The following is a 15,000-nucleotide window of genomic DNA, read 5'->3' on the forward strand; positions in this document are numbered from 1 at the left end:
TCTTCAGCAATTTCTTTATCCTTAGCTGCAAGCTGCTGACTGACATCACTTGCAATAGGGATGATGTTAGTTACTGTTGCAGAATAGGAAGTATCGGGTTTGTGTGTCGAACTTTCCACTTTCCTCTTAGCTTCAGTATAACTAACTTAATTTTTCTCATATATGCTAATGTCTCAGTCTCCTTCTTCAGGATGCTGCACTCAGCAGACCCTGACTGATGGGGACCTCCACAGTTAGCACATTTGGAAATCTAACTAGTACATGTGGTGTCATGGGCTTCAACACATTTACGGCATACACATTTATTTGAGTCTTTATCAATACATAATGAGGTGTGTCCGAATTTTTGGCATCTATTACAATGCATTGGCTTTTGGATGCAGGGTCTTACTTGGACACGTTCATATCCGACATTGACATACTCTGGGATTTTATTCAAGGGAAAGGTAAAAAAAACACAGTCCAGTTTTCGTTCGCACATTCCCATCCTTCTTGGTCATACAATGAACGTCCACTACGTCTTGGTCCTTCATGCTCTCGAGAATTTCACTTTCTTCCATCGTTCTCAAATCCCGGTGAAAGATTACTCCTTTACAGATATTTGGGCCAGTAGGAATAGTTGCTTTAACTCGGAGATCATGAATTTGCATCAGCTTAAGGAAATCCTTAATCTGGGAGTTATATTGTACTTTAACAAGGAGGCTTCCATCTCGCAATTTGTTTATAGAATCAAAATCGCCTTCCATTTGACCATCAAGGACCTTTTTGATGATAAAGGGGTTCACGTTCAAAAGCGATTGATTTTCATTCACACATTTTACATTCGCGAACCTTGCATTCTCGGTGGGGATTTTGAAAAGTGGTCTTCTCGTTTTGTCATAAGTAGGGATTCCATTGTTCATAGTCGAATTAGTCAGAAAGTGGTCATGAGTCGCCCCTCCTCCTTGAGGAGGAGAAGGGGTAGCCGGGGTATCATTCATCCTGGGTATCGGACCAGGTCCGACCCCTTGGCCTGAAGCCGTAGAACTGAAGGGATCAAAAACTTTTGGTATCAACCTAACAGCAATAGCTAAGAGAGTAAGGCAGTTTTCCGTCCTCTACCCCCCAGTGGAAGCCTGGTTGCGTTCTCCAGTACCACAGAGGGATCGAGTTATGTGGAGGACACTTCCTTACCGCAGAACTTGCCTAGGCGAAGACGTTAATTCAATGCCCCCCCCCCCCCCCCCAAGCGAATACGGGAGTTCACAAGGAACTCCGGTAGACTCAAGAAATTCACATTAAGAGGAAAAGAATTCAGAATAAAAGAAAAAATCCCTGGGCCTAGGGACGGCTCCAGACTACTGGGCCTCCCTACCCAGGGATCAAAGCCCACAAGGGCTACCCTATTGTAGAAGAGAACTGCGGATCTGAGGTGGGGTGCTGACTACGCCTACTGTAGCGTCGTGCCATCTGCAAAAACAAGAGCACTGAAGGTGCTGGCGAAGCACTAATAAGTGCAAAAGGATCTGTAATTACAGGTTTTATTTTATTTAAGTTACATTAGAACAATAATGTCAAGCGAGACGAGGGCTCCAGGGTAGCTCTTGTGGCACAAGACTTATTGTTTATTGCTGCTGCGATATAAACAAGGTGTGTTCTCATCAAAATTTTACACACGAGTGGGGCCATCGATATTCATAGCACTAGTAAAAAAAAAAAAAAAAAAAAAAATCCCCCCAATTCAAATCAGGTAAGGTCACAAGGTCTACTGATTGTAGCTAATTTGTGGCAAAGCACTAGTAGAAACATATATGTAAAAATATATTGAAAATTAGCACAGCATTTCCCCATGTTTTGTTCATTTTCCCCGGCGGCATTGGGTTATATATATATATATATATATATATATATATATATATATATATACATATACATATATATGCTTAAATATGTATATATATACTTATGTATACATGTATATATACATATATTTATATGCATATATATATATATGCATATATATATACATACATATATATATATATATATATATATATATATATATATATATATATATATATATATATGTATATGCATATGCAAGGTCATGGCGCGACAGGTCAGCAGGATGAAGTTGTTCCTGCTTGGTCGCGGTGCGTGGATGACTCCGCATGGCGAGGACCTCGGCTTGGTGTAGGGATGTTTTGGGTGGCCCGCGACCTTGGTGATATGTGGGCTAGTAGGTCCTTCGAAGATCTGCACAGCGTTGGCGGCAACAGATGAGACAGGTGTTGAGGTGTCAGCAGCAGGTGCTGAGAGTGGCGTGACTTGCTGTGTCGGAGGTCAGCAGCTGGGCGGGCCGCGTCGGTTATCCGGCCTTGGAGACATCTCAGCAGGAAGACTGGCTCACACTATGACGAAGTATTGCGTGCCTGGCAAGGTGTGCTGTTGATGCGGAGCAGGACCTTCGGAGGCGCTGTAGGAGTTCAGTGTCACCGCTAAGCCACCAGTTGTAGGGGCCAATGATGGGTCCTACGAGAGTATTTAGGTGGCGAGCTTAGGGTGCAAGATAGACAACCAAGATGTCTTGACTCCTTTATTCTATAATAAAGGAGTACAGCTGAGGAGCGAGGTGTTGCCCCTTAGCTCCCCGCAGGGAGACTACCTGTCCTCTCCTACAGCGGTCTAAAGATGGGTATAAATCACGTGCTTATCATGTAACAATCGGAGGTGATGAAAGGTAGTGTTACAACAATGCATAGCTCCTGTGGAGGGGGATAGACAACACAACACACCACTGGATTGTCTAGTGTGGCAAGGAGAGACGAATAAACAGGTAAAGCAATGGCCATGCTTACATGCATGTATATGTATGTGTGTGAAAATATATGCATGTGAGAATACTTAAGATATACAGGTTATGTAGAATATAACAATATATAAATAGAATAACATAGGCATACATATTTCAGTAACAATGCATCTATAAAGCTGGGTTACACACACACACACACACACACATACATATATATATATATATATATATATATATATATGTGTGTGTGTGTGTGTGTGTGTGTGTGTGTGTGTATATGCGTGTGTGTGTGTGTGTGTGTGTGTGTGTGTGTGTGTGTATATGTGTGTGTGTGTGTGTGTGTGTGTGTGTGTGTGTGTGTGTGTGTGTGTGTGTGTATGTGTGTGTGTGTGTGTGTGAGTGTGTTTGTGATTTATATATTATATACATGTATCTGCATGCATGGGACTATGGATATCCAGAATTATGAACTGTATAATAATTATCTCTCCTTCAGCATTAAACATATCCAGCAGTATACTAATACGCACATGGTGTGTAATTACTCTCAAGAAAATGGTGTATGAATTTATGTGATCTCTTGTCTCAGTTACACTACGTACATTACTTCAAATCAGTTGCAGCAACTACAGACGAGACAGATCCAGCACTAACGATGTGGTGCAGGGAATTCAATGTACTAATTCCACAAAATATATTTCTGTATGAATCACCCTCATAAAAAAAAAAACATAATATCTCCCAAATGAGCGAGTTTTACGCGCGTCATTTCTCTTCTCTTCGACATGCTTACAAGACAATATTATTGCTGCGGCTTTATCGCACGTCTGGCAGCGGATATTGTCGTCTTCGGTAGGGACACGGTTGGTTAGAATTAAACTAAATACAGTATTAAGAGTTAAGGACGCTTATAGAAGACGGCCATGCACTTAATGTAGACTTCAGATAACATTTTTTTTCGGATATTGTACTTTTTCTGTTACTGCACAGAAAAACTTGTGGTATAATGCCGGTTTACCACCACAGCATCTGCAGATTCCTTGTCGAAAATTTATACTTCCATTTTTTTCTCCAATATACACAGCAGTGTATACATACATAGCATTCGTATTCTTTTCAGAAATCAACTTTTACACTTTGAGCCTAATGGTATCGAGATCATTCAGATTCAAAGCATGTAAAGAAAAAATAAGGCCATTACTTGTGCAAACTAATGAAATATTTTATTGTTCATTCATGAATAAAATTAATTTATTAGTCGTCGATAGATACACCCAAAGGATGAAAATCGCTTGTGTCCAACCAGCACGGGAAGCGAGTGGGCCCGTAGCCCCCGCCTCCGTATTTATTACGTTTTCTTCGAGCGATTCCGCTAAGACGTCACAGGAGGCGCCTCGGCCAATCAGAATCGAGGGATTCCCAGCCCAGCCAATCAGAATCGAGGTCGTCGCCATCAACGGTATCCTTGTTGTGAAGAGAGATCGTGGCATCGCAAGGGCCGACCCTCAGTGAAAGTGTTTTCGGGAAAACTTGCAGGATTTTGGGGGAAATGAAGGTGAGTTGTGCTGGCGCGACAGGCAAGAAGCGCAAGGCGACAAGGGAGAGCGAGAGGGGCGGCGAGGGCCCCCAGGAGCCACGAAAGGGGAGCACGGCCGCGAGGGTCATGCTGCAATGCATATTTTCCGTCTGTTCTGCAGGAAATTCGAAGGAAAACGCACAAATCTCTCGCCGTGCTTGCGTCCAAGAATCGTTCTGATCCTCGCTTGTCGGCTGGATATTCCTCGCCGTCCTCATGAAATCGGTAAAATGGCCGAGAAATCACGATAGCTTGACAGTCCGTGGGAAGTTTATATAATGACAACGAAAAACAGCAGAAGTTGTAGATTCATTGAGCCATGGATTTCTGAACCTTTTTCTTTTCTTTTTTCTTAGGGGGAAGGATCTATTCTTCAGTTCAGTCTAACGTTGTTTTGCCACCCACATGGGGCGCTGAGCGAGGCCCAATGCTTCCTACTTAAGTTTGTATTTGGGGGTCGTAATTTTGGTTAATGTTACCGAGAGCGACGCACTGAGATTGAGGGAAATTGACACTACTTATTACGCTCTATAAGATGGCAAAGTAGGAAGCAATACAGGTATATCTGCAGTGGCCTCATCTTTAACGGGAAATTATGAAAATACCCTCTGCGTGTCATCGCTCATAGTCTAAATCTACAACACCCTCACACACAGTTTTTAATGTTGCGATTTCTGCAATTTCGCACAAAATGTTAATATAAGGGGTTACAGAGGTTAGGTTTGGATTTTGGGTTCGTATGTTATCCTGTATTTGGGACTTTGTCTCTGTAGGGTCTGTCGCTCTTGGTAACAAATACCATAATTTTGGTATTAATGAAAATGACCACCTAACCCCAAAAATGAAGAAATAACATTCTAAAACACTTTTCTTCTATAACATTTCCTTCGTAAATGGAAGTAGAGCAAAATGGACATTGCCATCTTGTAGAGCATAGAAAATAGAGTAGGAATCAATACAACTAAATCTGCAGCGGCCTCATTTTTCCCGGGAAATGACAGAAATAGGCTCTCATGGCACTGCTCTGAGGCTAAGTCCCCATCCATGTTTACCTTGCCAGGACCAAAACAAATGTGACGCGTAACTCCTTATTGTGATCTACGAAGTAGTCCATGTATTCCTACGCGCTTGTGAAAATGATTATTTTGTAATTACCAGAGTCTGTTTTTCCGAATTCATGTATTCAATGAATTGTTTTACTTTTATTACACTTCTTTTACGTGCTTTGGTAATTATTTACAATATTTTGCACAATAACTGGCTAGGCACATATAATTAGGCTAGGCTAGGCTAGGTTAGGCAAGGTTAGGTTAGGTTAGGTTAGGTTAGGTTAGGTTAGGTTAGGCTAGGCTAGGCTAGGCTAGGCTAGGCTAGGCTAGGCTAGGCTAGGCTAGGCTAGGCTAGGCTAGGCTAGGCTAGGCAAGGCAAGGCAAGGCAAGGCAAGGCAAGGCAAGGCAAGGCAAGGCAAGGCAAGGCAAGGCAAGGCAAGGCAAGGCAAGGCAAGGCAAGGTTAGGTTAGGCAAGGTTAGGTTAGGCAAGGTTAGGCTAGATTAGGTTAGGCTAGATTAGGTTAGGCTAGATTAGGTTAGGCTAGGTTAGGTTAGGTTAGGTTAGGTTAGGTTAGGTTAGGTTGTATATTACTAGGGGGTCCAGGGGGCTTATCCCCTGGGCTAGGAGCATATAATACCACGGGGGTCCTGGGGGCAGAGCCCCGTTGCTAGGGAATATATAGATCGTAGTGTATAAAAGCCACAGAATTAAGGTTAGGTTGGTTTATTGGTTAGAACGCATTGTACGATTACCACAGGGGATCTGGATTATGTGAAATCCCGTAGATTTTAACCGAGCATTGGGTTTGATTCCCGTAGAGTTTTTCGAAAGTTGGCGCGTCAATCCGTAGACTTTCCAAGAGGGCGGGGGCGTCCGTAGAGTTTCACTGGCCGATTTCCTTCGTTTTTTGTGCTTTTCGGGACAGAAATTTGGCTCGGGTTTTCGGAAAATCGACTTTTTAATGTTTCATAAATCACTTTCTTTGATTACTGCAGGTTCCTATTGACATCCAGTGCCATCCATTATCCCCCCCCCCTTCAACCCCCGGTTCCCCACGCATCCCCCAAGATCGTTGGGTAGAGAAAACACACAAAAAATCTTATTTTGGAACTTAGTCTCTGAGAGGAAGCGTTGCTCTTGGTAACAATTACCACTAATAACTAGGGGATTAGAGAGGCTGGGAAATTCAAAAATTCCAGGCCTCCATAACAGATACTCTTCCAGTGGTGAGGAAAAATTACACGAAATTATGAAATTGAAGAAGTGACGAAACAATTGGACAGAATTGTTGCGGACGATGTAAGCGAAGGAGATCAAATGAGGCAGTGGGAATTGCACTTGGCCGTGGGGTGGCAGTAGACACTAGTGACCAGTCTCTTGTAGCCAATAAGATTTTTAATAAGTAATCACAGGACAAAAGAAGCTGGACCCAAGGGAAGTCCATTGAATTTCAAGTCGGTTCCGTCACAGCTGTGTTGTGTATAAAGTGCTGTTTCGCTTTTTAAATGCTCAACGTCATGGTAGTAATGAAAAAGAGCACAGTTCCCCCCCAACAGTGACAATGAGCATTTTGATGAGTTGCAGGCTGTTGGCTGAATCTATTTGTCAGTGTAAGAAATTATTGTTTCGAAGTCCAGATATTTACCAAGGCTCTGTCCTGCCAGAACAAATGAGGTGAAAACGTTGTAGATCAGGCAGCCCCCCAGAAAGGGGGGTGGGGGCCCCCAATATACCATCCATGTGTCACCAAAGCATATCCTGCCAGAACATACGATGTTAAGATTTTGCAGACCAAGTGGGAGTACAGGGGGTGGCAGCCCCCAGAAAATGGGTTCTGAAAGTTTTACTTCGATCATTTGTTTTTATCCCACAATTTCCCTGATAATTATCATGCCCTCCCCAGGTACAGGGGCCAGTATCATAGCTGTATTTCATTAGTGAAAGAAATGAACACTATATTGGTTTGAAATTCAATGAAAGCTTTCAGAAAAACATAGTTTTTACCCGGAAATTGTTGTTATGCATCCTTTCCAAATTTACTCTGTTTTTAGTTTCCCTACAACCATCCAAATCTTGCAGTTTTTTTCAATTAGCTACACTGTAATCACAAATGATATAAGATAAAAAAACACTATATATTCTTGTCAAAATTCTCTCCTTGTATCCATTTTGGTTTATTATTTGTCTGAAGAGGAACTCATGAAGAGTTCGAAACATTACGATTCATATTCATTTCTTACTGTGGAGGTTTTCCTTTTCATCTTTGTTATTTTATGTTTTGTTATAAACAAAGTTTATCCTGGTACTTCATACCAAATGATGACTCGTAGTCCATGATAAGCTCTTTTTCACCAATCCCAATTCTGGCTACTCTGTTTTTTATCTTTGCCAGTGTGAGTAATCCAGCCTTAGCCTATCCCAGTATTGGATGCCCAGAGCACATTGGGGATTAAACCCTTTAATTGATCTAGGCTAGCTATAGTATGCTGTCATCAGAGTAATCAATATTTCTGTGAAATTCAAATTAATGTGTGGTAGGCTTTTTTAACTACTTTGCAGAATGAATTAATTTCTTGTTATGAATTATGTGATGATACCTCAGAATTATTTTCTTGCATAATGAGAAAGACACTTAATCTGCAGGTACATGTGCATGGTGTGAAGTGAAAAATCCACAGAAAAATTTACTGCATTACAACTTTATCCACCTCCTATACATGCACATGGAGTGAGACACTTGAAGCAGTTTCCTTATAGGCATGATTGACTAATCACTGGGTGCCTGTATGAGATAGGGGAGAAGAGGGGTAAAGCTGGCAGTCAATAGTCAATGGTAGGGTATCAGTTCAAACCTTGCAAGTGCACCCGGATATTCAGACAGAGTGGTTGTGTAAACCCCTTTTTGCTCTGATACAAACACCTATGATGAGATCTGGCTGTAGTGCCACCTTTCAGCCTAAATCCCTACCAAGGAATCCAGCCATTTCAGGTGAAGGGCTTTAACCTCTGATTGGAAAAATTGTCAGTATGGCATTCACATCCCTGGGGAGATAGGCCACTTTCAGTATAGCATAATATACATGTCACTAGGAGACCATAGGTTTAATAAATATCCTGTTAATGTTTACCATTAGGTGGCTCAGTTTCCAAAGAAATATGCATCAGCATTAAGCAAAATTGCTGCAGTTGCTTTGGTACAACCCAGGGATAGGGGATGGCCTTTCACAGTTCTAGATCATTGTTTTCTTAGGCTTTGGGCAGTGTAGAATAAATGTCTATTACAGACTGTTTCAAAATGACCAAATTTTTTCACCCCCACCATTGTTTTGGTTCTGTAATATTAATGAAATCATATACAAATGTGACTTTACTTTTGTAGATGTTTCAAGATTTAGTTAAACCATTCTTAGGGGTGTTGAAGAACTGGTCAAATTTTGTTATATTCTGGCAAAGGTCAAGGCAGCTACTGCAAGTAATATACAGCTATATAGAATACCTATTTTATTTTTGGTTTGGGACTGAATGAAAATGTTTCTTAGAATTCATTGATCTGTCATTTATATGTCAGACTGCATGTACTCCACTGGCTGATATCTTTTTTTTCTGTCCTTTCCAGGCAGGAGCTTATGAGTATGAAGAGGATGGCGAGAAGGGGGGGGCAAACAAGAAGCCAAATGGACTGCCTATCTGGGGCAATGAGAAGTCCATGAACCTGAACCCCCTCATCCTAACCAACATCCAGTCCTCGCAGTATTTCAAAGGTAGGTAAGGCACTGAGCGCTCTTTCTCTTGATTCCTGGGTGCTAGATACAAGGCTGTTTAGGCAGTGGTGAGATATTGCTTCATTGAGAACATCATGCTGATGTGCATCATTTCATATGTGTGTGTGTGTGTGTGTGTGTGTGTGTGTGTGTGTGTGTGTGTGTGTGTGTGTGTGTGTGTGTGTGTGTGTGTGTGTGTGTGTGTGAGAATATATACACATACATACATGTATATTAAATATAATATATAACCCATTGCCCATCAACAATGGGTAAAAAATATATATATAATTTTACACACACACACACACACACACACACACACACACACACACACACACACACACACACACACACACACACACACACACACACACACACACACACACAAACAAACACACACACACACAAACACACACACACACACACATGTATATATGTATATATGTATATATGTATATATGTATATGTATATAGCTATATAGCTATATAGCTATATAGCTATATATGTATGTAGGTATATGTATATATGTATATATGTATATATGTATATATGTATATATACATATATACATATATACATATATACATATACACATATACACATATACACATATACACATATACACATATACACATATACACATATACACATATACACATATACACACACATACACATATACATATACATGAAAGGAGAAAACACACTACCGTGTTGATACTATGGTATAAAAACCTACACTGTAAAACTAGATTTAACCCAATGCCGTCGGGGAAAATGAACAAAAAATGGGGAAAATGCTGTACCCATTTTCTATATTTTTTGTGAAATGTCTGCTCATAGATGGCTCTGCTAGTGCTTAGCCACAAAGGAGTCAATTAGTAGACCTTGTGACCATACGTGATTTGAATTGGCGGGAAAAACGTGTTTTTTACTAGTGCTATGGATATCGATGGTGCTATTTTTATTATAAACATTATAATTATTATAATGTTTTTTTAATATTAGTAACAGCAAAATAAGATAATGTAAAATATTTCGTAAATCAAAGAAAAGGGTGAACGGGCGAGATGGGCAGTACTCCTAACTGGCTCATTGGTGACTTAGTACAAGTATAGCCATCTATGTGTATAAACAATCAAACAAGTACTAACAGTGGGCAAAGCACGTGTCTACCCGTCGTATCCGTCGGCAAGGGGTTAATTGAAAATGAGACTACAGTTTCGGAATCCAACTGGATTCCATCCATCCAGACCTGAAGGTGGAATCCAGGTGGATTCCGAAACTGTAGTCTCATTTTCAGTTAAATCTAGTTTTACAGTGTTGGTTTTTATACCATACATATACATATACATATACATGTATATATGTATATATATACATACACATAGGCATATATATATATATATTCATATATATATATTTATATATTTATATATATACATATATATATATATATATATATGTGTGTGTGTGTGTGTGTGTGTGTGTGTGTGTGTGTGTGTGTGTGTGTGTGTGTGTGTGTGTGTGTGTGTGTGTGTGTACACACACATACACACACACACACACACACACACACACACACACACACACACACACACACACACACACACACACACACATTTTTATATGTATATATACACACATGTATATGTGTGTATATATACTTATATAATTTATATATATATATATATATATATATATATATATATATATATATATAATGTATATACATATGTATATGTATGTATATATGTATATATACATATATGTTATAAACTTATATATATTTATATTTATGTAAAATGTATATACATATGTATATGTATGTATATATGTATAAATACATATATGTTATATATTCATATATATTTATATTTATATATATGCATATATATAAATATATATATATATATATATATATATATATATATATATATATATATAAAACCATGTATGGTTATGTGATTATATGTATGCATATATTTTTGATATTGCAGTTATGGGATTAATAATATATTTCCCTGTTTCAGTGAATTTGTACCAGCTGAAGACCTACCATGAGGTGATTGACGAGATCTACTACAATGTGACTCACCTGGAGCCCTGGGAGAAGGGCAGTCGCAAGACCTCTGGCCAGACCGGGATGTGTGGGGGGGTGAGTGATGGCCCAAGATGGCCTCTTCTGTCCTTCCCTTGTTCCGGCCTTCCTCTCGGCCCCTCTTTCTGCTTTTCCTTTCTTCTGTGTATCCTCCTTTCTTCATTCCCTTCCTTCCCTGCACTTCAGTTGTGAAAATTGGTGAAATTGTGAAATTCTTGCCCCTAAGGATGGAAAGAGCAGAAACAATTCTGTCTTGTGATTTGCAGCCACAGAAGTTAATAAATCTTTTGTACCCTGGTTGCCGAGGAAGATGAGCATAAATTAGGTTTGCAAATTGTAAGGCTCTTTTCAAAAATGCAATACTAAGCTGCTTTTGGAGGTATGGTATTCATACAAATCATTTTATACTCGGTGAGCAGAAAGTAGTTTGAATATTGAAATGCTGTGCTTTGCTGCAAGTAGTATATGAGTGAATCAGAAGTAGATATGTATTTTATCCTAAAAGTTATATAGTTATTTTATCAATGACAGACATTAATTCTCTCCCTGTTGTCTACAGGTGCGAGGTGTGGGTGCAGGAGGCATTGTCTCTACAGCCTTCTGCATTCTCTATAAGTTGTACACACTCCGACTCACAAGAAAACAGGTGACTGGGTTACTGAATCACAGCGATTCTCCATATATTCGTGGTCTTGGGTTTATGTACATAAGGTAAGGTTTCCTAGTTTCACCTTAGCATTTGTTTCTGGAATGGTAAGCATGGTTGGGAACTGAGGTGTCAGAGGCACTTTTAAGAAATATTTTTTGGGAATGTTTATGATTTTGTTTATTAGACAATAGGTCAAGCACAATTTTCTTAATGTTCTTTGGTTGTAGACGCTTCAAACCAGTTATGTTTCTATATGCTGAATATTGCAAGGGTTAGATCTTTTTCATGCCAGTGTTTGTGTCTTTTGTAGACATTGATAATTCTAATTTTTTAGAACATAGTGCACCTATATCCAGTTCTGTATGAAAATTGTATAAAAGGAATTGAATTTTATACAGAATGGGTTAAAATAAATTTGATTATATTCTACATTTTTCTTCCTTGGTCAGATACACGCAGCCGCCAGCAGACCTGTGGGACTGGTTTGAGCCATACTTAGATGATGAGGAGGTAAGTGTCGTCACCACCACCAGGCCAGCCTCCCTCCTTTCCTCTGTCCCCCTCTCCCTCAGTGTCATTGCACCGGACCTCCACTTCCGCCTGTGCGCTCTGTCAGTCTTCGTCCATTCATATTTCTTCTTCTTTATACATTTCTTCCTTTAGCATAATTCACTGTTGCTGTGAGACAGTGTTGCAAGCCTAGTTGGAGCTGTTATGCATTGTGGGTTGAGCAAACCATTGAAGTCTGTTAAATTATCATACCATGAAAGTTTTCTTGTTTGTCAGCTACCTTCCAGAGAAGCTGATTATCAAACTAGGAAGTTTTTTCTAGAATCATAAAAGAATAAAACGTTAGAAGGAAAATTTTATGATAATAAGGTTTGGTAGGTCAGTTTTTGCTCCATTTTACATTATTTACATCAGTTTTCTTGTTCATTTTCCATCCTTCTTTGTGTTCTTTCTTCCCTTTACCCTCTCTCCTTCCCTTTAAAACCCCATTCCTTGTCTTGACTGGTGGTGGTTCGGCAGTGGAACGACATCCACACACTTTACGGTGAGTAACTATCAACTTTTGGTTTTTGTAAATGTCTGTGCATGTTGGGAGGGTTTTCCTACAAGGTATTATGTTCATACTTTATTTTTTTCAAAATTTTATGGAGGAAATTCATTGTGAAGAGTTGATATTTATTGATAGTTATTTTGTTTGCAGTAAGGAAAAAAACAACAAAAAAACTACTGCATGTTGAGATTAGATTTTTCTCAAATATATGAATGAAGAATATTACAATTTATTGACTATTTTAATGAATACAATATCTGGCCTTTATTGTTAGAACAAATCTTTTTCAATTCAGTGAAAGGAGCATTCTACATATTGGTGACAATATTAAAGATATAGCTTTCAATCCAGTCCAAGTCCAATTGCCATTAGAGTGAAGAGACTTAAAGCAAGGAGCACTAGGTAGGCAGGGAAAGACCAGGTGTGGGGATTAACCGTGCTGTTTTTCCCAGGCTAAGTGGTGGGCCGCAGCCTCCTGAACGCCAGTTGACCTCTGGGTTTGAGCACCACAGGTTTCTACCCGAGACTTCATCATGTTAGCTGTGTAGAGGCACTGGCACATGCAGGGGGGCTGCTTTCGAGAAATTGCACTGTTCTGCTCCTCCTTCCTGTTTTTCTATTTGACATTTTTTTTTTTTTTTTTAATGAGCAAATTGAGAATTTAATGCTGTAAATTGCATGTGTAGGCTTTTTTTCTTTTCTTTCTTTTAGCTATTTGATCCAGTACTTAGTAAAAGTACCTCATGATTTGATTCAAATCTAGATCCCCTTTTTATTATTATTGTTGTTGTTGTTATTTATGTATTCATTTATCTGTTTATTTACTTATTGTTTTATATTATTTTATTTTTATTATTATTATTATTTTTTTAAAAATTGTACCCAAAAGTTCCAAAGACATTAAGAAGTGGTACCTGCATGTGCCATGTTTTCGGTCCAGTTTAAAGCCCTTGGGGTGTGATATCAGAAAACCCTCCCAGAGCAGTGAGTTAACATGCCATGCTCTTTCAAGGTCTTGTCTGAATATTCTTGAATGTATTTTCCTCTGAACTAGTCTGAAGATTCCTTTTGGTGTAACCTTGAAAGAAAATGGATCATTTGATAGTACACTATTGCAAAATTGCTAGAATTAGGTTAAATATTCGGTGATTCAGATTTTGCTGGCTTATAAATGTTAATTGTTACTGTTTTTGCTTCACTGAAATTCAATTGATCTCTGATACGACTGACTAAGCAGAAAGATGGTAGAGGGTATTTGATATGAAGGAACCTCTAGGAATGGAGTGAAAAACCAAGGCAGAAAGTAGCAACACATCATGTCTTGGAAGGATTGTGCATTGAGCAAAAGATGTTCCATTTTCATTTTTGAGAAAAAATATTTTTAGTATTGCAACGAGTCATTGAGAATTTCCTGCATGCTCAAACCTTGTCATTCAGTGCACTTCATTCAAAGAGTGGACTTTATATTGAATAGTAGTATGTAGTTCTTAAGTTATTGTGGTGTTTAACCAGGATTTAAAATAGGTTGTCTTTCTCTCTTCTCATTACCAGGAAATAGATGTGCGTGCAGGAGGGGGTCAGACCATCACCATTGGGCAGGTTGTGCGTCACATGCTTACCAAGCTAGACTGGTACTCCACCCTCTTCCCAAGAATCCCCGTGCCCATCCAGAAGGACTTGGACAACAAGCTGGGAGAACGTGCCTCATCCAGACCAGCTCTGTCTGCTGCTGCTGCTCCTGTCAAGACAGAGAGGTATGCAGGCCGAGGGGAAGCAGAGCCCCAAGCCAAGGAAGGCGGCCGTGTATATGAGTGAGTATCTTTTCCACACTAGCATGCATGTGCAGATTTGGAGCCTTGAGCAGATTGCCAGGATGAAAGGGAGTGTCTGCTGAAAACTTGTCTAAACCATATATCTAGTACAGATGAAAGGTCAACAGCCACATTTCTTTCCTGTGTTCTCTCTCTTGCTAAGACTGTTGTGTGAAGTTGCCAAGAACTTCTCTT

At 39.5% G+C, this 15,000-nt stretch overlaps 1 protein-coding gene across 2 annotated transcripts in view; it reads left to right on the top strand.

Annotated features, from left to right (window-relative positions):
- Positions 1–4,211: 4,211 nt before the first annotated feature.
- Positions 4,212–15,000, top strand: part of LOC125038142 (pre-mRNA-splicing factor 38B-like) — a 19,231-nt gene continuing 8,442 nt past the window's right edge. Inside the window, exons 1-6 of one of the 2 annotated variants that reach the window (XM_047631472.1) lie at positions 4,212–4,349; positions 9,037–9,181; positions 11,218–11,342; positions 11,845–11,996; positions 12,384–12,444; positions 14,546–14,805. In XM_047631472.1, the coding sequence (XP_047487428.1) occupies positions 4,344–4,349; positions 9,037–9,181; positions 11,218–11,342; positions 11,845–11,996; positions 12,384–12,444; positions 14,546–14,805 (749 nt within the window). In that variant the 5' untranslated portion in view covers positions 4,212–4,343. Of the gene's footprint in view, positions 4,350–4,435; positions 4,596–9,036; positions 9,182–11,217; positions 11,343–11,844; positions 11,997–12,383; positions 12,445–14,545; positions 14,806–15,000 lie in introns of those variants that run through there. The other variant, XM_047631465.1, reaches the window with a different exon arrangement.

The sequence above is a fragment of the Penaeus chinensis genome, chromosome 3, assembly GCF_019202785.1.
Source record: "Penaeus chinensis breed Huanghai No. 1 chromosome 3, ASM1920278v2, whole genome shotgun sequence".
Lineage (NCBI taxonomy): Eukaryota > Metazoa > Arthropoda > Malacostraca > Decapoda > Penaeidae > Penaeus > Penaeus chinensis.